The sequence below is a fragment of the Saccopteryx bilineata genome, chromosome 2 (genome assembly GCF_036850765.1).
Source record: "Saccopteryx bilineata isolate mSacBil1 chromosome 2, mSacBil1_pri_phased_curated, whole genome shotgun sequence".
In the NCBI taxonomy this organism is placed as follows: Eukaryota; Metazoa; Chordata; class Mammalia; order Chiroptera; family Emballonuridae; genus Saccopteryx; species Saccopteryx bilineata.
The window spans coordinates 272,138,943-272,160,468 of record NC_089491.1 but is presented as its reverse complement, the minus strand read 5'-3'; the positions used below and the strand labels follow the sequence as shown (position 1 = coordinate 272,160,468).

The 21,526-nt window shown below is 48.6% G+C and overlaps 1 protein-coding gene across 6 annotated transcripts in view; it reads left to right on the top strand.

The window, feature by feature from the left end:
* Positions 1-21,526, top strand: part of CLIP1 (CAP-Gly domain containing linker protein 1) — a 122,117-nt gene that overhangs the window by 84,884 nt on the left and 15,707 nt on the right. For 5 of the 6 annotated variants that reach the window (XM_066260665.1, XM_066260666.1, XM_066260669.1 and 2 more), the window contains 3 exons: positions 3,972-4,088; positions 7,204-7,310; positions 14,950-15,070. In XM_066260665.1, coding sequence (XP_066116762.1) covers positions 3,972-4,088; positions 7,204-7,310; positions 14,950-15,070 — 345 coding nt within the window. Of the gene's footprint in view, positions 1-778; positions 2,819-3,971; positions 4,089-7,203; positions 7,311-14,949; positions 15,071-21,526 lie in introns of all 6 variants that reach the window. The other variant, XM_066260670.1, reaches the window with a different exon arrangement.

Sequence of the window (21,526 nt, the reverse complement as noted above, 5' to 3'; positions counted from 1 at the left end):
TCCACCTTTTTTATGTGTGTGTGTGTGTGTGTGTGTTGGATTGTATTTTTAAAGATTCTTTTATGGCCTGACTGGGCAGTGGCGCAGTGGATAGAGCATCAGACTGGGACACGGAGGACCCAGGTTTGAAACCCTGAGGTCTCCAGCTTGAGCATGGGCTCATCTGGTTTGAACAAAGCTCACCAGCTTGAGCCCAATGTCTCTGGCTTGAGCAAGGGGTCACTTGGTTTGCTGTAGCCCCACGGTCAAGGCACATATGAAAAAGCAATCAATGAACAACTAAGGTGCTGCAACGAAGAATTGATGCTTCTTATCTCTCCCTTTCCTGTCTGTCTGTCTGTCCCTATCTGTCCCTCTCTCTGTCTGTCACACACAAAAAAAGAAAAAAAGATTCTTTTATGTATCCTTTCTACGTTAGAAATGATTGGATAATTAGAATGGCAGGGAAGAATCTTATGCCCTGATGTCAAAATCACACCATTATTTTTATCTTCGTAGGTAGCTATCAGGAATAATTTTAAAAATTCTTTCAAAGATAAAATAAATGAGTAGCTGAATGAGCCCTTTGCAGGACGAGACCTGCCTTGTGTTATCCTTTTATGGGCTCTGTTCACCTGGATTCTTTCCCCTGTTACCCAGATAGTTTCTGTGGAATTTATTGTAAATAATAATAATAATAATAATTAACTTATGATTCAGGTTACATTAAGCTATTTGGGCTTGCATTTGTCTGCTTGATTCATTTTGTTCCCATTCTTTCTATCTTTTGTTCCTGTAGTCGCTAACTTATTTGTTAACGTCAGCCAAAAAAGAAATTGAACTAATATCAGAAGAGCTGAGGGGTCTGAAATCAGAGAAGCAGCTTCTCATTCAGGAGGGAAATGCTTTAAAGTTAGAGAAAGGTTCGCTTTTATCCAAGCTCGTAGACTTGGAGGCCAAATTCACTTTGCTTCAGGAAGACCAGCAGAAACTGTGGTCCATAAATGAAGCTCTGACCGCAGAGAAGGAGCGAGCCCTCAGAGAGAAGCAGGATGCTGAGAAGCTGTGTCACCAGAAGGAAGCAGTGGCCGCGGACAGGGAGGAGCTGCTGAGAGAAGTCCGAGTGGCTCGAGAAGAGCTCTTGAAGGTCAGTGCGGACAATGACTCTCTGCAGGCTTCCAGAGCTACCCTGCAGGCTCTCGTGGAAGAACTGCAGGTCAGCAGAGATCACCTGGGGGCCGAGTGTCAGAAGAACCGGGAAGAAAAAGACCGCCTGGAAAGTCACGTCCAGAAGCTCGTCGCCGACAACCTTGCCCTGGCCAAAGACAAGGATGAGGTCGTTCAGAAGCTGCAGAGCTCTTATGAGGAGCTGGTCAGAGACCAGAAAACCCTGGTGCAGGACATCAGGGACCTCACTGCTGAGAAAAAGTCGGCGTCTGAGAAGCGGTCAGGTCTGGAAAGCACATGCTTGGCCTTGAAGGTCGAAAGAGACAGCCTCCTTCAGAACAAGAAGGAGCTTCAGCTGGAAAAGTGGGCGCTGCTGCAGGACCAGGAGGAGCTGAGTGTGGGCCTGGCGGCCGCAGTGCAAACCAAACAGCTGCTAAGCAGCACAACCAGTGGGCTCCGCGCACAGCTGGGGGACAGCAGCGGGGCCCTGCGGACCACCCAGGTGGAGGCCACACAGCTGCAGGCGGCCCGCGTGGAGAGGGGCCTGAACGACAGGATCGTGGCCCTGACCTCCGAGAAGGAGGCGGCGTGTCAGAAAATCTCCAAGATCAAGAAGCAGCTGGACAGTCTCCTAAAAGAAAAGTCTGCGCTGGAAATGCAGAACAGAGATCTGCTAGCAGAAAGGGAGAGTTCCATCGATGCCCTGGGGGAGCTGAAAAGGAAGTACGAGCAGGAGTTGGCAAGCCGGAGGGTTCTCGCTCAGGAGAAGATGAAACTGCTCGGGAATCTCGATGCTCTGAAGAAAGAGCTGCAGGAGAGGAGTGAAGAAAACCAAGCGCTAGCAGCCAGCAGGTGTGAGCTGTCTCTGCTGCTGCAGGAGGCCCAGGGAGCTCGGCAGCGCCTGGAGCGGGAGCACGAGGATGTATGCCAGGACCAGGTAAGCCTGCAGGAGGAGTGCCGGATGCTGCGTGCTGAGCTGCAGACCTGCCACTCCGAGGAGGACAAGCTGCGCGCTGAGGTCCAGGCAGCGCGGCGGTCCCTCGTCCTGGAGAGGGAGGCCAGGGCCCAGGAGAGCGAGGCGGCCCTGTCTGAGCGCAGCCAGCTCCGCAGCCACATGGTGCTGCTGGAACAGGAGCTGGGAGAGCTGCGGGCAGGCACCCAGGAGCTCCAGTCCGAAAACTCGGCTCTAGTCCAGGAGAAGACCGAGTCAGAGCAAAGGGTGGCGGAGATCGTTCAGGAAAAGGAGTTCCTGGCGGCAGAGACGGCGCGGCTGGCAGCCGACATCGATACTCTGAGGAGCGACTTTGCTGCCTTGTCCAAGTCCAAGTCCGAGCTGCAGGAGCTGCACAGCGACCTGACCAAGATCCTGGGCGACCTGCGGCTGGACCACGAGGCCGCCCTGGCCGAGTGCGCCAAGGCGGTGCAGGACAACGAGGGCCTGCTGGCGGAGAAGCGGGAGATGGCGCAGAGAAAGGACGTACTCCTGAAGGAGAAGGAGAAGCTGGCAGAGAGCTACTTTGTCCTCCAGAAGGAGATCAGCCAGCTGGCCAAGACTAACAGCCATATTTCAGCCAATCTCCTCGAGTCCCAAAGTGAAAACCGTATTTTGAGGAAAGACAAGAGCAAGCTCAGTCTTAAGATTAGGGAGCTCGAGAGTCTTCACTCACTCACGGTAAAGTGGGAGGTTCCAGCATTGAGTGCCCGACTACTAACACTGTGCACTAACCCATTAGAAGCCGAGGGACCTGTGTACCTGTCCCTAGATGGAAGTCATCCCCGTGTAGTCAGCCGCTTGTCTGTCTCCAGCTTGTCTGTTGCCACCTGGAAGGACAGGTTTTTACTAAATATCTAATTACAGTAGTCTCTTTCTTTCTCTCTCTCTCTTTTCATTAGAAAACATTGCAAACTGTGAATAACAAGGATATTATTTTTTTAATTTAAGGGGAAATTTTCTTGAAACAGATGTGGTTCTTAAAGGCTTACCTACCATAGTAAAATGGGCACATGTTGAAACACAGAGTGTCTTCTGTTTGGCTTTGAACTGTTTCATTGTGTCTGTCGGTTTGGCATTGGAAGATTCCAGCGAAACCTCCATGGCTGGTCATGGGGAGGGGCACAACGCAGAACTCCTGTGAGCTGTATTAGACCTCGTGAGGTTGTAAGCAAGTGCCTGTAAAGATTTTCATTTTGTTTTATGATTTTTTTTAAAATAGGTTTTCCGCCAAGGATTTGTTTCCATGTTGATGTTATCTTTTTTATTCACAGCCATGTTTATATTCATTTACCCTTAGCTTCTCCTAGATTTTTCCATTCAGTGCTTCTCATTAAACACTTGCCCAAATAATTTTTATTTCCACTTGAAAAATTCCCAGCCTAAATTCTGAGCAATTTCAAAAGCCCCAAATTGGAGATAGTAAGACTAGCATCTGAAACGTGTAGCAGTACCTACAATTAAGAGGAAAAGCCCAGCCATATGAGGATGTTACTCTTCATCATACCTGAATGTTTTCTCCCAGATGTAGCCAAGGCGACCAGCACGACTTGTCAGTGTCACTTGGAACTGGCACTGGGAGTTGCAGGCTAAGAGGGGTCTGAGATTTGCAGACTGCACCCGACAATTGGCTTATTCAAAAGATGGCCTGGAAAGGCTGTGTTTGTTCTACTTGGGAGTAGAGATGGGTCACGGCTCAGTCCGTCTGTGCTGACGTCAGGCCTGCCCGTCCTCTCTGTGTGGATCCTGGACCGTGCAGACCTGGGGGGGTGGAGGGGTGGTGGTTCAGGGAGCAAAGCTGCCCACGTTTCTCACCGTGCTCTCTTGTATTCAGGCTGCACAGACGGCAGAAGATGCCCTGCAGATAATGGAGCAGATGACCAAAGAGAAGACCGAGACTCTGGCCTCCTTGGAGGATACCAGGCAAACAAATGAAAAGCTACAGAATGAAGTAATCAGATTTCAGTGGCTTTTTGTACAAAGGACAGCTTATCAGCTTCATGGGATGTGTGATCACTAACTCGGGATGATTGTCTTATTTTTTGAAGTTTGGCCTCATACAGGTTTGATCGATGTTAGTGGAGTTGCATGTATATACATCAGAACAATGAGGGTATTAAATAAACTGTATGACTTCATTACTTATTTAGTAGAATCAACCTTTTAAAAATGAGGGGGAAACCCTAATGGCATGGCTTTCTATGGTAATTGTTCAGTGATAGAACACGTGAGGGGAGAGGCTGATAACATTCTCTAGTTGTAGCTTTTTATTTTTTTTTTTTTTTGGTATTTTTCTGAAGTTGGAAACAGGGAGGCAGTCAGACAGACTCCCGCATACGCCCGACCGGGATCCACCCAGCATGCCCACCAGGGGGCGATGCTCTGCCCATCTGGGGTGTTGCTCTGTTGCAACCAGAGCCATTCTAGCGCCTGAGGCAGAGGCCATAGAGCCATCCTCAGTGCCTGGGCCAACTTTGCTCCAATGGAGCCTTGGCTGCAGGAGGGGAAGAGAGAGACAGAGAGGAAGGAGAGGGGGAGGGATGGAGAAGCAGATGGGCGCTTGTCCTGTGTCCCCTGGCCGGGAATCGAACCCGAGACTCCTGCACGCCAGGTCGACACTCTACCACTGAGCCAACCGACCAGGGCTGTAGCTTTTATCTTAGATCACATACATTTTTCTTTCTCAACTCCCTGCCAACTTGGAGCCACAAAATTTTATTCCTCAGCTTTGAGTTTGGCATAGACATTTGTTGGCCTAATTCAGTACTGGTTCCCAATTGTGTCATCTTGAATGAGTCACTTCTGGGTCTTGAACAAATTTGTGGCATCAAGATAATTTTGATCCCATCCAAAACTAGCAATTCTCATTCTTTTTTATTTTATTTTATTTTTTTTTAAATATTTTTTTTAATTTTTTAATTTTTATTTTATTTATTCATTTTAGAGAGGAGAGAGAGAGAGAGGGAGAGAGAGAGAGAGAGAGAGGAGAGAGACAGGGGGGAGGAGCTGGAAGCATCAACTCCCATATGTGCCTTGACCAGGCAAGCCCAGGGTTTCGAACTGGCGACCTCAGCATTTCCAGGTCGACGCTTTATCCACTGCGCCACCACAGGTCAGGCCGCAATTCTCATTCTTTACACCCTTCTTTGAGTTCCTTCTTGCACCCTCCCAACTCCACTCCTTTCCATCTTTGGAAAGATGTCACCTAAATCCTAAGCAGATTGAATCACCAAAATAGTTATAGTACATGATGTTCTATAGAACTTTGGGTGCTTTTTATTTATTTATTTTTTCATTTTTCTGAAGCTGGAAACAGGGAGAGACAGTCAGACAGACTCCCGCATGCGCCCGACCGGGAACCACCCGGCACGCCCACCGGGGGCGACGCTCTGCCCACCAGGGGGGGATGCTCTGCCCATCCTGGGCGTCACCATGTTGCCACCAGAGCCACTCTAGCGCCTGGGGCAGAGGCCACAGAGCCATCCCCAGCGCCCGGGCCATCTTTGCTCCAATGGAGCCTTGGCTGCGGGAGGGGAAGAGAGAGACAGAGAGGAAGGTGCGGTGGAGGGGTGGAGAAGCAAATGGGCGCTTCTCCTGTGTGCCCTGGCCGGGAATCGAACCCGGGTCCTCCGCACGCTAGGCCGACGCTCTACCGCTGAGCCAACCGGCCAGGGCGAACTTTGGGTGCTTTTTAAAGTGATAACACAGGTAGGAGATTAAGTAAAGCGAGGGAAGGGACAGCCAGACTGAATACCTGCAATAAAGAACCTTGCTGAAGGTCCAAGATGGAAACCTGTGAAAGACACGAACATGTTGAGATAATTATAGGGTAAATAAAATGACATAGGAGGGAATATATTCATAGAACTGACAGTCTTCAGAGAAGACTTGAGCTAAAAATATAAAAGCATTAAAAAAATCATTGACAATAATCAAAATTAGAAGCCAAAGTAAATGAGAATATTTTAGGGAATGTCTCCAACCCCTGAGGATAGAGCCGGGAGAATTGGGTGCTTCCATAATATACCCCCGGTGTCTTTGTTATAACAGCCTGAATACAGGTCTGGGTGAATCATTTCTTTGGACCCACTGTGATATTTTGTTTTCCTTGTTCTGTGAACCTGGAACATTAAAGGGCATTAAATGGAAGATGGTGTTGTCAAAACTAGCAAGACATTTTTTAGGACTCCTTCCCGACTGGTGACATGTGTCATAGCGAAAGTATCTCTGGCTGGGGGAGGTGACTGCACACTTCCCAGAAAGCCAGCGTGGCACCAGAGCACAGCTGGGGTGACAGGTGGCCCATAGCGAGCTCCCGTCCTCGATGGGGGCGCCACATATTGGACCCTAGCTCCTGCCAGGGACTGTGGCCGGCCCCATCCCCAGTTACTGCTGGGACACGTCTGGGTTTCTTGCCAGGGGCCAGGTAGGCCCTTGGTCGGCCGCGTGCCCCGTGGCAGGCGATGGGGCTGTGTGTGAGGGCCGCTTGGCCTCACTGAATGGCTCTTTCCCTTTCAGATGGATAACTAAAAATTTTCCCCATTGATGCACATTTTGATTCAAATAATTTTAAAATAAGGACGATGTACATTTGGGACTGGTATTGAAAAATATACCCTAAATTGCTAATTTATGAGGAGGGAAAGGGGTTTCACTTCGTTACAAAGAACGACACTTATTGGTATCATGTCTTTGCAATTTATTTCTTGTTTTTCTTTTTATGGTTGGTTCATACCTGACTAGCAAATTCAATGATAAATATTGGTAATTATGCACAAGGGGAAAGGAAGCTCTTGTTTTAACTTATGGAGCAGTTTAGCCTGACCCTTGGGCCAGGTGTGCAGGAAGTGTCCATTAAAAGGGAAGGAGGGGTTTGCAGTTTGTGACAGACTCGTTTAGTTGTAACCTCTCCACCCAGCGGACTTAATTTATTTACTTATTATTTTTTACAAGCGACTGATTTCACCTATTTTTTTTAATGTACGTTTTCATAAATCATCTGTCTGTATTCAGCTGTGCTGGAGAGTGAAGTAATTCCACCACGTTTTTCTCTCTTGGTCTTTAAGTTGGATACGCTCAAAGAGGACAACCTGAGAAATGTGGAGGAGCTGAACAAGTCGAAGGAGCTCCTGACGGCGGATAACCACAGGATGGAGCAGTTCCGGAAGGAGATGTGAGTCTGTCCCCCGAGGGGGGGAAAAGGGGGAGGCTGAGCACTTACCCCAAATCGCTGAAGTGAAATTAGTGCTAATTATTTTTTAAAAAATGCTTGTGAGTACATGAAATGACAACGGTCCCCTAACTGCAACCGCACCTGAGCGGCAGCCCCTGTGTGCGGCCAGTGCTCTAGGTCAGAACTCTGGGTATGGGGAGGATCACACAGGGTGTGCTGGCGGATGGTTAGGACGTTTGGGCTTCACATGTGCCTTTGGAAAGGCTTATGAAAATGCAAGCGGGCCTGACCAGGCAGTGGTGTAGTGGATAGAGCATCGGTCTGGAACACGGAGGGCCCAGGTTTAAAACCCTGAGGTCGCTGGCTTGAGCACTGGCTCATTCAACTTGAGCGTGGGATCACAAACATGACCCCAGGGTCGCTAGCTCTGCTGAGTCCTCCCCATCAAGGCACATATGTGAAAGCAATCAATAGACAACTAAGGTGACACAACTATGAGTTGATGCTTCTCATTTCTCTCCCTTACTGCCTGTCTGTCTCTGTCTCTCACATGCTAAAGAAAGAAAATACAAGTGGAATCACAATTTTGTAAAGTTGTATGATCACATGATAGCCATTTGGTAACATCAAACCCCCGTTATTAATAAATCCCTCAAAACCCTTTCTAGAAGTGAAAAAAAAAACCCCAAAACCTAGCATTACTGAGATTATGAATAATCTTGATTTTTTTTTATTCATTTTTTAGAGAGGAGAGAGGGAGAGAGAGAGAGAGAGAGAGAGAGAGAGAAGGGGGGAGGAGCTGGAAGCATCAACTCCCATATGTGCCTTGACCAGGCAAGCCCAGGGTTTTGAACCGGCGACCTCAGCATTTCCAGGTCGACGCTTTATCCACTGCACCACCACAGGTCAGGCTAATCTTGATTTTTTAAGAGTCATCCAGTCTCTTGGCGTGGAAATTAAATGGGCAGAATATTGCAAGATTTTTTTCTAATTGAGAGTTACCCGGTACATTGTTGGTTCAACTTCAACGCAAGGCGAGCAGCTGCCCATTTGTCCTTTGTCAGCACCGCCATCTTGGTTTGGTTTGCATCGCTGTGCAGGTGGTTATTTTGCTGGTATTTTTAAGGACAGCTCGGACGTGGATTTCATTTTGCTTTTCTGTTCTGAGAACTATGCTGTATCTGCTCTGCGAAACTAAAAACTTTAAGCTGGTGATTCTGGCGAACATTGGAGTGTTGTTTCCTTCAGGCGAGGTACAGGTAAGCCAAGAATGATACAGAGCTGGCCTGACCTGTGGTGGCGCAGTGGATAAAGTGTTGACCTGGAAATACCGAGGTTGCCGGTTCGAAACCCTGGGCTTGCCTGGTCAAGGCACATATGGGAGTTGATGCTTCCAGCTCCTCCCCCCTTCTCTCTCTCTCCTCTCTCTCTTCTCTCTAAAAATAAATTAAAAAAAAAAGAAGAATGATACAGAGCTGAATGCTGTGTGGTCCCTGCCCCTCCAGGGTTTATATGATTTATGTGCAGTTCTGATCAAACAAATAGATGGGATTCTGAACTGCAGCTCAAAGTTACGGTCCTCAGCACTACTTGCTGCTCACACGGGAATCAAACTGGTAGCACATGTCTGGTTCTTCAGAGAGTTCTTAAAAACCCCTGGGAGTCCTCTCGGCTGAGGTTTCCGGTGCTGGTGGCTGTTCCCTGCCTCGGTCTTGGTTTCCGTGGTACTTCTCCTGATGCCGTTCGGGCAGTTCCCAGCAGTTCTGTGGACGCAGATTCGCAAATTTGCAGTTGTGGTGATGGCTGTTCAGAGAGGCTTAAACTCCTTGGCTTGCTACAGCCAGTGACACAGACACTGGTCACCATGATGGGGAACATGAACTCAGGGTCAGTGTGGAGAGGGTGGGTCAGTACAGCTCAGAGTCCCCACCCCCCCGCCCCACCGACATGGTAGTGAGGCTAACCTGGAGCGCTTGGAGCACCGAGTTTAACTTGAGTTCATTGATGTCGCACAAGCAGCTGGTGAGGGAGGGTCTGAGCCTCAGGGGAAGACTCCTGGGCCAGCTCCCCACCCACCGCAATCTGGCCTCTGGGCCCTCTGAACCCTCTGGGCTGCCCAAGGTCACGGAGGGGCAGGGCCCCAGCGGGCTGGGCCAGGAGAGCTAGGGGATCTGATGAAATTCCTCTTTCCTACTTCATGACTTTGGAGTCTCTTTTTGTGGTCATTACATTGATCTGCATCAGGGGTAGTCAACCTTTTTATACCTACCGCCCACTTTTGTATCTCTGTTAGTAGTAAAATTTTCTAGCCGCCCACTGGTTCCACAGTAATGGTGATTTATAAAGTAGGGAAGTAACTTTACTTTATAAAGTTTATAAAGCAGAGTTACAGCAAGTTAAAGCATATAATAATAATTACTTACCAAGTACTTTATGTCGGATTTTTGCTGTTTGGCAGAATAAATCTTTATAAAACAACTTACTTTAGTTAAATCTATCTTTTTATTTATACTTTGGTTGCTCTGCTACCGCCCACCATGAAAGCTGGAACGTCCACTAGTGGGCGGTAGGGACAAGGTTGACTACCACTGATCTACATAGTACTTTTTTTTTTTCTTTTTTTTTTAGAGAGGAGAGAGAGAGAGAGGGAGAGAGAGAGAAGGGGGAGGAGCAGGAAGCCTCAACTCCCATATGTGCCTTGACCAGGCAAGCCCAGGGTTTTGAACCGGCAACCTCGGTATTTCCAGGTCAACACTTTATCCACTGCGCCACCACAGGTCAGGCCTACATAGTACATATTTAAGTGCTTGGAGTTCTTACTAAGCCATTCTATCATGCTAAGAGATCAGTTGTTTCTGTGCCCCCTTCCTTGAATGATCCCACTGAACAATAAAATCTTAGCCTTGTGTCTTTGGGAGCAGAGAATCAGGAGCAAAAGCCTGTGGCCCCTGCCACTGCCTTTCTGGCTTGGCCCGCTGTCTTCCCTGGAGCTGTATCTCTGGCTTAGACCCCTGAGGGGAGTAGTCTGAGCAGCCAGACTATAGGGTGGACAGACCTAGGCTGCTTTTGATTCTTAAGTGTTTTCTGGCCAGGGAGCCCTTAGAGCAGTGGTTCTCAACCTGTGGGTTGCGACCCGGCGGGGTCGAACGACCAAAACACAGGGGTCGCCTAAAGCCATCGGAAAATACATATTTATTATACAATACATTTTTTAAAAAATAAAATATGTATTTCCGATGGCTTTAGGCGACCCCTGTGTTTTGGTCGTTCAACCCCCGCCGGGGTCGCGACCCACAGGTTGAGAACCGCTGCCTTAGAGACTCAAGTCTTGTGTCATTTACTTGCCTGGGATTCTTAGCAGAAGGGAGGACAGTGGGGGCCACCCCGGTAACATGTCAGGAGCTGGTGGTGGGGGACAGGAGGGTAGCCTGAGTGAGCCCCTGCCCCCAGAGACATGTTATTCCCTGCCCGAGACTTGGCCACATCCCAAAGACCATGTGATACAAATGTACTTTGTAATGGGAACAGTGCTTCTCAAAAAATAACAAACACAAAACAACCCCCCCCCCCCAAAAAAAAAACAGTCATTTGCCTGTTCCTTAGCTGATCAGGGCTGAAAGCTAGAGAGCGAGCAAGTTTTTCTGTGGCTTAGCGTATACGGGGGCCCTGCCTGCCCTGGCATCTCCCTCACCCGACGGGGCTGCTGCTCCTCGAGGGAGCGGGACCCCAAAATAGACACGGGTCTACTAGGAATTGTCTCCTACACAATGTCACCCATGGCACTGGGAAGCCAGCACTTAGAACTACACGTTCCTTTTCCTCAAGGCCGCTCACTAGACTCAAGTTAACTTGATCTGGGTTAGCCAGCTCCTACGTTCAGATGGAGAAAACGAATAAAATGGTTTCTCTCCGCTGTGTAATATTGAATCCTAAGGGAAATGACATAAGCAGTCTAATTTTTTTGTCTTTACTGGCCTAGCACAGTGATAAATCTAGGATATGTTTAGCACAGCAGTTAATAAATAGCTTTAGGATCAATCCATAAGTCACATGTTAGCAACTCAACATTAACTGTTTATTTTGCTTCAATTTTGTAACGGACATTCTTCTTTTCTGTTTCATGGTATCTTGTCATGTAGAAGGAAAGGTAGCCTTAAAAATAGTTGAAGTACAGTGTGTCTGTAAAGTAATGGTGCACTTTTGACCGGTCACAGAAAAGCAACAAAAGACAATAGAAATGTGAAATCTGCACCAAATAAAAGGAAAACTCTCCCAGTTTCATACCTATTTAGTGTAGTTCGATGTGGGCTCACACACAGATTTTTTAGGGCTCCTTAGGTAGCTATCCCACATAGCCTCTACAGACTCGTCACTGAGGCCCTGGCTCGGTGGTGGAGCGTCGGCCTGGCATGCAGGAGTCCCGAGTTCGATTCCCGGCCAGGGCACACAAGAGAAGCACCCATCTGCTTCTCCACCCCTCCCCCTCTCCTTAAAAAAAAAAAAAAAGACTCGTCACTGACTGATGGCCTACCAGAACGGGGTTTCTCCACCAAACTGCCGGTTTCCTTCAACTGCTTATCCCAGGGGTCCCCAAACTATGGCCCACGGGCTGCATGCAGCCCCTTGAGGCCATTTATCTGGCCCCCGACACACTTCTGGAAGGGGCACCTCTTTCATTGGTGGTTAGTGAGGGGAGCACAGGATGCATCCATATCCTGTGCTCCTGAGGTACTGTATGTGGCAGCACCGCAAAGCGCAGCGTCGCTCACGTACAGTACTACTTCCGGTGATGCAGGACGCACGCGTCATGGCTCCAGAAGCATGTCATATCACTTGTTACGGCTAGCAGTGAAAAATATGGAACCGGACATTGACCATCTCATTAGCCAAAAGCAGGCCCATAGTTCCCATTGAAATACTGGTCAGTTTGTTGATTTAAATTTACTTGTTCTTTATTTTAAATCTTATATTTGTTCCCGTTTTATTTTTTTGCTTTAAAATAAGATATGTGCAGTGCGCATAGGGATTTATTCATAGTTTTTTTTATAGTCCGGCCTTCCAATGGTCTGAGGGACAATGAACTGGCCCCCTGTGTAAAAAGTTTGGGGACCCCTGGCTTATCCCACCGAGTAATGTTATTCCTATGTGGTGGCGCTTTGTTATAAATGCGCTGATATTCACGTTGCATTTTGGTCATGGATTCGAATTTAGTGAGCCACAGAACACACTGAACTTTCCTCTGTACCATCCACATCTCGACTGGCATGGCCGTGGGCTGCTCCGCTATATACAGGGTGTTACGTCATCATCTGCGCTTGCGCACATGCTGCCACATCATCCTACAGAAACTGGGAGGGTTTTCCTTTTATTTGGTACAGATTTCACATTTCTATTGTCTTTTGTTGCTTTCCTGTGACCGGTCAAAAGTGCACCAGGACTTTACGGACACACTGTATATCTGTAGATATTTTCAGAATTATCCCTTAGCGTATTTCCAGGAGTTGGGCAGAACACCTCCTTCCTCTACGAAGTGCATGTGCCCACTGCGCTCAAAAGGAAAAAGGTGCTTCTGTATTCGAATTGTGTCTGTCTGCCAGCTTTAAGCCCAGTCGTCTTGCTTCTACAACTTACTGACTTTATGATCTGGGGCAAATCTTTTCAGTTCCCCAAGCTTCCGTTTTCTCATCTTCAAAATACAAATAATAATGGTAGCCTCTCTAGGCTTTGAGGGTTAAATGAGAAACTGTACATAAAAGCATTTTGTAGATTTTAAAACATTGGACAAGTACTTAGGACATTTGGATATTTCTTAGACTCTTTGTTTTAATTTTCCCTGGAGTGGGCTCTTAATAGACACCAAGGAGTTAAAAAGCTTTAAAAGATGAAAATCTTTTTTTTTTTTTTTGAGAGAGAGAGACAGAGACAGAGGAAAGGAGAAAGATGAGAAGCATCAATTCTTTGTTGTGGCACCTTAGTTGTTCTTTGACTGCTTTCTGATATATGCCTTGACCGGGGTGCTACAGCAGAGCGAGTAACCCCTTGCTCAAGCCAGTGACCTTGGGCTCAAGCCAGCGACCATGGGTTTAAGTTGATGATTCCATGCTGAAGCTGGTGACCTCAGGGTTTTAAACCTGGAACCTCAGCGTTCCAGGTCACACTCTATCCACTGCACCACCATGTGCTAGGCAAAAGATGAAAATCTTTAATAGAGAAGGAGCAGGATCATAAATGTCACTCATAGGCCACACAAATACTGGGACCAGACGTCCCCTGAGAAAGGCACTGAGATGACCACCCAAGAACAAAAGGCTTGGCTTATGATTTTTCATCAGGAGCAAAATCTTCTGTTTTGTCAAGAAGTAATGGGTGTTAGAAGACGAACTTCATCTGTCACATATGTGTGTTTATTTTGATCCACAGTTAAAATCAAGCCTCCCAGGTTTTGAATGACTCATTACCTGAGGCTAAAATTCCTCTATGTCATTTTTTCTTCACTTACTAACTAAGCATCTCTGTAAAATGCCATGTCTAATGTGCTAAGAGAATTGTTTGGTAGATCTATTGTCCTAAATCTTCATGAGGTCAGCCCAGTGTGCATCAGATAGGTGGATGGAGAATGAGAAATTAAGAGAACTGAGGTGCCACCCAGGCAACACCATCCCTTAGATGATTGAAGTTAAAAATAGATGTGCTCATGCGTCAGCAGATGGATTCATACACAGATGACTGGACTCAGGGCTCAGCCACAGAGGACAGCTCACTCAGTGGGGTACAGCCAGCACACAGACTCAAACTTATAGAGCATCACCCTGCTTTAGCATGAAACGGAAGTCCGGTGGATCACATGAAATATTTTGGATGTCTACGTGTAAAGGGTGACAATTTGGAGTGTATATTCTGGATTGCTTTTTATCTTGGAAAGATGCCAAATTAATGAGCTTACCCTGCTCATGTTTCGTATGCTGGCATCCATGAGATAGGTTAGCCGACTATATATTTATTTACAAATTAGCAGTGTGGGGCAACTATCGTCCAAATAAAGCACCTGATCCATAACCAGAAAGCTGCCTTTCCTTTGACTGCACCTCTAGTTGACCAAAAAATATACCGGGATCCGTGCCGGCACTTGATGCTGACAGATACCGACAAAGGAGACCAGTAGATTTTGATTTCTGCCAGGAAAAAACCAGACGACAGACTTGCGCAGTTAGAACAGAGCGCATCAGCCACAAAGTAAACCCCTTGGTCTACATAGTAGGTTTTAGTATATATAATTTTCTAATGGTTCAAGTCCTAAAGACAAGAGGAACACTAACCATCTCACTTGCCATTTATTTTAAAGTAACTTTGCATTTTGTGTGGGGAGTGTTTAGAAGTAAGGTAAATGTGGATGGTGGGAGGCTGGATGCAGTGTTCATTAAGTTTTAAAAAAGATAATAATTATGAGTGGCACTTCCCCCCCTCCAGGTGAAAGTCATTTAGCCCCTCCCACAGGGAGATAACACTGCTCCTGTTATTATAGAGCCTGTCGGGCACGTGACCCAGATCTGTTCTCGCCAGTGCTGTGGAGTTGGTCGTCTCCCACAGTTTCCCTGCCTGTCTTGTTTCTATGGTAACCCTGCACCCGCTGTCCATGCAGAGAAACCCTGAAGCAGGCAGCAGCTCAGAAGTCCCAGCAGCTTTCAGCACTGAAAGAGGAGAATGTGAAACTTGCCGAGGAGCTGGGGAGGAGCAGGGACGAAGTTACCAGTCATCAAAAGGTCAGTGGGCTGCGGGTGGGCGTTCCTCACTCTGCCTGGCCCAGCCCGGGTGCTGCCTGGAGCTCCGTGCGGCTGGTCCAGGTGCTCCCAGGTGGGACTCATGTTACCTGAGTCCCTTCTCCTTGTTTCCCAGCGCGCTGCTGCTCTGGGGCCCAGGGTAGGACTCAGGTAAAAAAAAAAAGGACCGACACTGGGAACTTGCAAGCAAGTAGAAATTAAGATCTTCGTCAGCTGGCCTTACAGCAGTGCATCTAAACAGAGAGGGGCTGTGTCTTCTTCGTACTACTGCTTGAATTTTAAAATTATTTTTTTTCTAAGATTTTTTTTCTTCCCCTTTCATCAAAATTGGTTTTAAGGAAACAGAGTCTGGGAGTGTGGCTTTGGTGTGAGGGTTGGCAGCTGTTTTTACACAGAACTCTGCTTTCCTCGAAATCAGACACAGTTTTGCAGACCTTGCTCAGTGGAGCAGTGCACGTGCGCGCCCTTGTGTGCACAGGTGCATGGTACACAGAATGCGTGCTACACCCGGGGTGTGCGCCAGCCGCCCACAGGCTCCTGTGGTGAGATCACATGGGTCTCTGACAAGTTTGTTCAACAATGAACACTGATGTGAAAAACTGCCTTATTCTGCTCTTTATTCTTGATCAGTTGGGTCAAAAGTGCTGGGTTATTAGTCTCATCTCATCTCATCTCAAGGCAGCAGCTCAAGATGATGTTGCAAAGAGAATCTTACCTGTAGCGCTTCCTGCTCTGCCTGTCGGGGGCAGTACTTCCCGCCTAGCATGCTCTGCAAACACCCTGCTCTCCAGGACGGGACGGGACGGAGCAGTCTGGGAGCTGTAGGGGCCCCGTGGGCCCCGAGCGGTCTGCCGGGAGCCCCTTTTGCAAAGCTGGTTTCTGACCTTAAAGTCCTCGTTGTAGCTCTCCACAAGTTTTTTACTTCACGAGAGGGGTGCCACATCTCTCTAGCCTCCAGTCTCTCTTCTCTGTTGGGTCCTGCTCTGTGACAGGCACTTACCAGTGACAGCTGTCATCTCAGTCATTCCAGGAAATGGCACTGTCCTCCCCACTTGTAAAAGGAGGGGCAGGGACACAAAGAAGAGAGTGATTTACTCACCCCCATTCAGCCAGTGGTGTCAGGAGCTGTCGGTCCTCCTCTGACCCGGGCCTGGCAGAGTCAGGGTAGGGGGCCTGAGAGGGTGGCTGCGTCTCTTTTGATCGGTGTGGGAGAGGTCGGAGCACATGCAAGTGGGAGCCCTCTGACCAGAGATGGCTTCCTCCCTGGCACAGGCCTGAGCGTCTGACCGCCGGGGTGCCCCAAGGTCCGTGTGTTTGTAAGGACGTGCAAGGGATGGTCCCAGCTTCTTTATCTCATTGGGATGAACTTCTCTGGAAGAGAGAGTGGATTCCATAAATGAGAGGGACACCCAGAGGTCAGCCTGTCCCCGGATGGTTGGTTCCGTTTTTGTTTCCGTCACCCAGGCCCAGACAGGGTTCGGAAGGAAGCATCATGGTGCTTGGGCAGAAGTTCTCAGGTCTCCTGTCCGACTTTCAGCTCTTTCTCTTTTCTGTATCAAGATCTGGATTAACTTCCTTTTGAAAAGGCTTTGTGACTAAACATTTGAAAATCAGTGACTTTAAAAAGGGTGTTAGAAAATAGCACCTACAAAGGAACAACTAAGACACTAACTTCCCTTAAGGGATGGGGTTGTTACGCCCTTTGCAGTTTTCTATGCTTTACTCGGGAGAGAGAGACACACACACACAAATGGATGTGAACTCAAGTATTCAGAGGCTTCGATGCTAGAAATCGTTAACAATATTGATCACTGAGAAAGAGCACAGATAGTTCTTCTTGTGATGTAGATCTAATATTTATATATATAGACATATGTGTTGCCAAAACCCCGGTCTTCCAATGAGTGGGTTTTGCTATGTGTGAATGGCGTATGCATACAGTGTGAATTCAGACGTCATGGCATAACTTCAAGATGAATGGAAACCATTCAGAGCACTATTTCTCCTCATAGAGAATACTAAAAATAATCCCAATAACGTGAGCTCTGTTCTGATAGTCACCTGAGGTAATCACCTTGGAAATGTCTGATTTATCCTTCCCAACCTCACGCGTATTCCCTGTTGTAAGGATTACAGCTCCTCTCAGCTGTCACTATGGGAACAGTGCTGATTTTCCCCCTGGTTATTTGCAGAACAAGGTTACAGTTTGCCTGTGAGGAACGAGGCAGGGATTAGAGGCTCAGTAACTGTATTTCATACCCAGTCCTTCCTGACGAGGTTATAACACATGTAGTAGACAAAAAACTGGGGTTAGCCTCTCAATTGATGCATGAATGAATGCCTCCCTTTTAAATAAGCCTGAATTCCCACACCTGAATGTTTAGAAAGGGAATGCTATTTTTAACTTGTCCTGTTTTATCTTGGAGAAATGGTGATCATCAGCTACCAAAATTTTAATCTGGGGCTCAGGGGACTTCTGGGCAGAGAGGGCAGATATTTCTCTTAATATCTGATGAAATGAGCACACTTTCTTGATTGTTAAAAAAATGTCTCCAGGGCCCTGGCCGGTTGGTTCAGTGGTAGAGCGTCGGCCTGGCGTGCAGAAGTCCCGGGTTCGATTCCCGGCCAGGGCACACAGGAGAAGTGCCCATCCGCTTCTCCACCCCTCCCCCTCTCCTTCCTCTCTGTCTCTCTCTTCCCCTCCCGCAGCCGAGGCTCCACTGGAGCAAAGATGGCCCGGGCGCTGGGGATGGCTCCTCGGCCTCTGCCCCAGGCGCTAGAGTGGCTCTGGTCGCAACAGAGCGATGCCCTGGAGGGGCAGAGCATCGCCCCCTGGTGGGCAGAGCATCACCCCCTGGTGGGTGTGCCGGGTGAATCCCGGTCGGACACATGCAGGAGTCTGTCTGACTGTCTCTCCCCGTTTCCGGCTTCAGAAAAATACAGAATAAAATAAAATAAAATTTAAAAAATGTCTCCAGGAAAATCCTGCAAAGCCAGTCCACCTCATGCTGTAAACCTTAAAATAGACAGCCAAGAAAAGCAAAACTGTGATTTGACCCTGACGCTGTGTTCACAGTGGTAAGAGAAGGGAAAACAAATAGCAAAGTCCAGAGGATTTTCACTCTAATTCTTCCCATCCTTGAGTCCAATCCACTTTGGAGAAACTTATCCTGGGGGAGAAGTCCAGGAAAAACCTTTGAGGCTAGACACCATCTTCTGCCATCTCAGGAGTCTGTCTTGCTAAAATTCCTAAAAATGATTCTTTAAAAAATTTTTTTTAACTTATTGATTTTAGCAAGAGAGGAAGGGGGAGGGAGAGAGAGACAGGAACATTGATCTGCTCCTGTATGTGCCCTGTCCAGGGATCGAACCCGCTACCTCTGCACTTCAGGACGACACTCGAACCAACCAAGATATCTGGCCAGGGCAGAGCATGTATCATTAATAGAGTGATTATTCTTTTAAAATAACAATTTAATCTACAATTGAGAAATTGCTGAAGCCAAAAACTCGGATTTGTTTGGGTTCTGCGGGAATCTTCCTTTCACCCAATAAGACGTTTGCAAGCATTGCCTTCAGGAAATGGGCCAAGGTACAAGTTTAGCTGCTGAAGGTCTTTCTCTTCCTACATCTTCTCTCTCTCATATCGTAAGTGTCCCATCTGAGACGTCCCTGTAGGCTTCTCCACAGTCCTCTCAACCTCTCTAGCTTTAGAGGAGATCTGTAGCAAGGCCATCCTCACACTGAGATGTGGTTCGGCCCGTCAGTGACCGCCAGGGTGTCTCAGCCATGGCATGCGGGTTGCTCAGCTTGCTTCTGCCCGGCTGAGGGCGTGTGCGGCCGCGCAGAGGATGCTTTTTTTTTTTTTTTTTTTTTTACAGGGACAGAGAGAGAGTCAGAGACAGACAGACAGGAAGGGAGAGAGATGAGAAGCATCAATCATCAGTTTTTCGTTGTGACACCTTAGTTGTTCATTGATTGATTTCTCATATGTACCTTGACCATGGGCCTTCAGCAGACCGAATAACCCCTTGCTCTAGCCAGAGACCTTGAGTCCAAGCTGGTGAGCTTTTGCTCAAACCAGAAGAACCCGCGCTCAATCTGGCAACCTAGGGGTCTCGAACCTGGGTCCTCCGCATCCCAGTCTGACGCTCTATCCACTGCGCCACCGCCTGGTCAGGCGAGGATGCTTTTTAACTGCCCCGACCATGCCCACAGCCTTCTGGGAAGAGCAGCTGCAGTCTCTTCAGCACCCAGGAGTAGAAGTGGATGGCTGAGGGATGTGTGTCTGTGTGTGTGCGCGCACGCACTGTATGGAGAGCTACTTCACGTGGAGTGAATGGCTCATCCAGTTGCTGTTCCCCTGCCCAGCAGCCACACCATCAGCAGCATTCTTGGTAAAGGACAATGAGACCTATGTGTGCATGTTTTTAGGATGTGAATGTGTTTATATTTATTTCCTTACGTAACTCATATAAACGCAAGCCAGTGTCCGAGGCCTGCTGTCTTCCTGGGTCTTTTCTAAGAACGGGCGGTAAATGAGCGCCCCCGCTCATGGTCCGGCTTCCCGGGCAGCTGGCTGTGAGTGCGGGGTGGTGTGCGCCTTGTGTGTGAGGCCGGGCCCCCAGACGCCCGTGGGAAAGCGGGCCTGGAGGCTGGAGAGGGCTGGAGGGGCAGTGAGCCCTGCTGGGGGCCTGGGCCGACCGCCCCCAGGGGGAGCTCTGGGGCTGGGTGGCTCTTCGCATCTGTCCCAAGTGGACCAGATAGCTGGTCTGTGATATTCCCATGTCTGTCAGTGGGGGCGGTCCATCCTGAGAAGGGGGTGTGACCTTGGCCAAAGGTGGCTCTGCTGCAGTGACCCCTGAAGGGGCCAACAGCAGGGGGCTGCCTGCCGACCACACCCCCAGAAGCTGGCGACAAGGCCGGGCCTGAAAATGGGATCTGTGCAGCACTTCCCAGGGTCCACGCCACCCTCCTTTCTTCTCTGAGAGATCTTGTCCACCGAAATTCCTGAACTCACTAAATCCTCTTCCTTCTCCCCACCCCCGTGTCCACGTTCGGCGGCAGCAGCCTGTGTGTGTGTGTGTAGACGGCCAGACTAGACTCCTCAGATGCGGGAGTGAGTGTGTGTTGTGTGTGTTGTGCTGTCAAGGTGGAGCTGCTGTTTTGGACCTCAAAGCATTTGCTTGGAGAAGAGACTGAAATAGCCCAGATGTGAACCAGCCCAAAGCCTCACTGGGGAGTCAGTGAGGAAGGCATGGGTTTGGGCTCTGGCTTGATCAGACGAGTCCAGCAGAGTCCATTCTAAGACTCCAGTCCAGCTCGCCCAGGCCCTGGGGATGGCAGGGGCTTCCCTCCAGCTGACAGTTGTCCATCCAGCACACAGCTTCTGGGTACCTGCCAGCGTGCCCGGGTGGTGGGGACAGCAGGGAACAAAGCAGAGGAGGAAATTGCTATTCCTTCCTGAAAACTTATTTAAGTGGTATTACTGAGCCTACAAAAGCAGGGGTTGTGTATGTAATAACTTCGAACTTCCGCACATCCTTCCTCTCACATAACCTAGTATTTTTCATGGCTAAATGATAGTTTAAAAGCAAATTACCCGGCCCTGTCCAGTTGGCTCAGTGGTAGAGCGTCTGCCTGGCGTTCAGAAGTCCCGGGTTCGATTCAGGAGAAGCGCCCATCCGCTTCTCCACCCCTCCCCCTCTCCTTCCTCTCTGTCTCTCTCTTCCCCTCCCGCAGCCGAGACTCCACTGGAGCAAAGATGGCCCGGGTGCTGGGGATGGCTCCTTGGCCTCTGCCCCAGGCGCTAGAGTGGCTCTGGTTGCAACAGAGCGACGCCCCGGAGGGGCAGAGCATCGCCCCCTGGTGGGCAGAGTGTCACCCCCCTGGTGGGCGTGCCGGGTGGATCCCGGTCGGGGGCATGCGGGAGTCTGTCTGACTGTCTCTCCCCGTTTCCAGCTTCAGAAAAAATACAAACAAAACAAAACAAAACAAAAACAAACAAAAAAAGCAAATTACCCGTGTTTAATATTTATAGAAGTTTTATGGATAGATAAGCTCTTTGAGACAATGATTGTTTGTATATTACCTTCACTGTAATATTATTTTCTTAATAGTTTTCTTCAAAGTAATCTTCCCTTTTATTCAGCCTTGTATTATGAAAGATTTCAACCACACACAGAGGCAGGGTGAGCAGAGCAGCACAGGGGGCCCCCACGTACCGGCTCCGAAAGCCATCGGGCTGCTTCTGCACTGCCCCCTCTCAGCCTGCACCCCATCATGGATTAATATGAAGTACGTCCTAGCTAGCCTATCATTTCATCTGTAGATATTTTTGTATCTAAAAATAAGAATCACTTATTCCTTTAGCGGTTCTCTGTGAAGCACTGGTGCCTATCCCAGCCCCTGCCCTCCCTCCCAGCCCCTGCCCCCCTG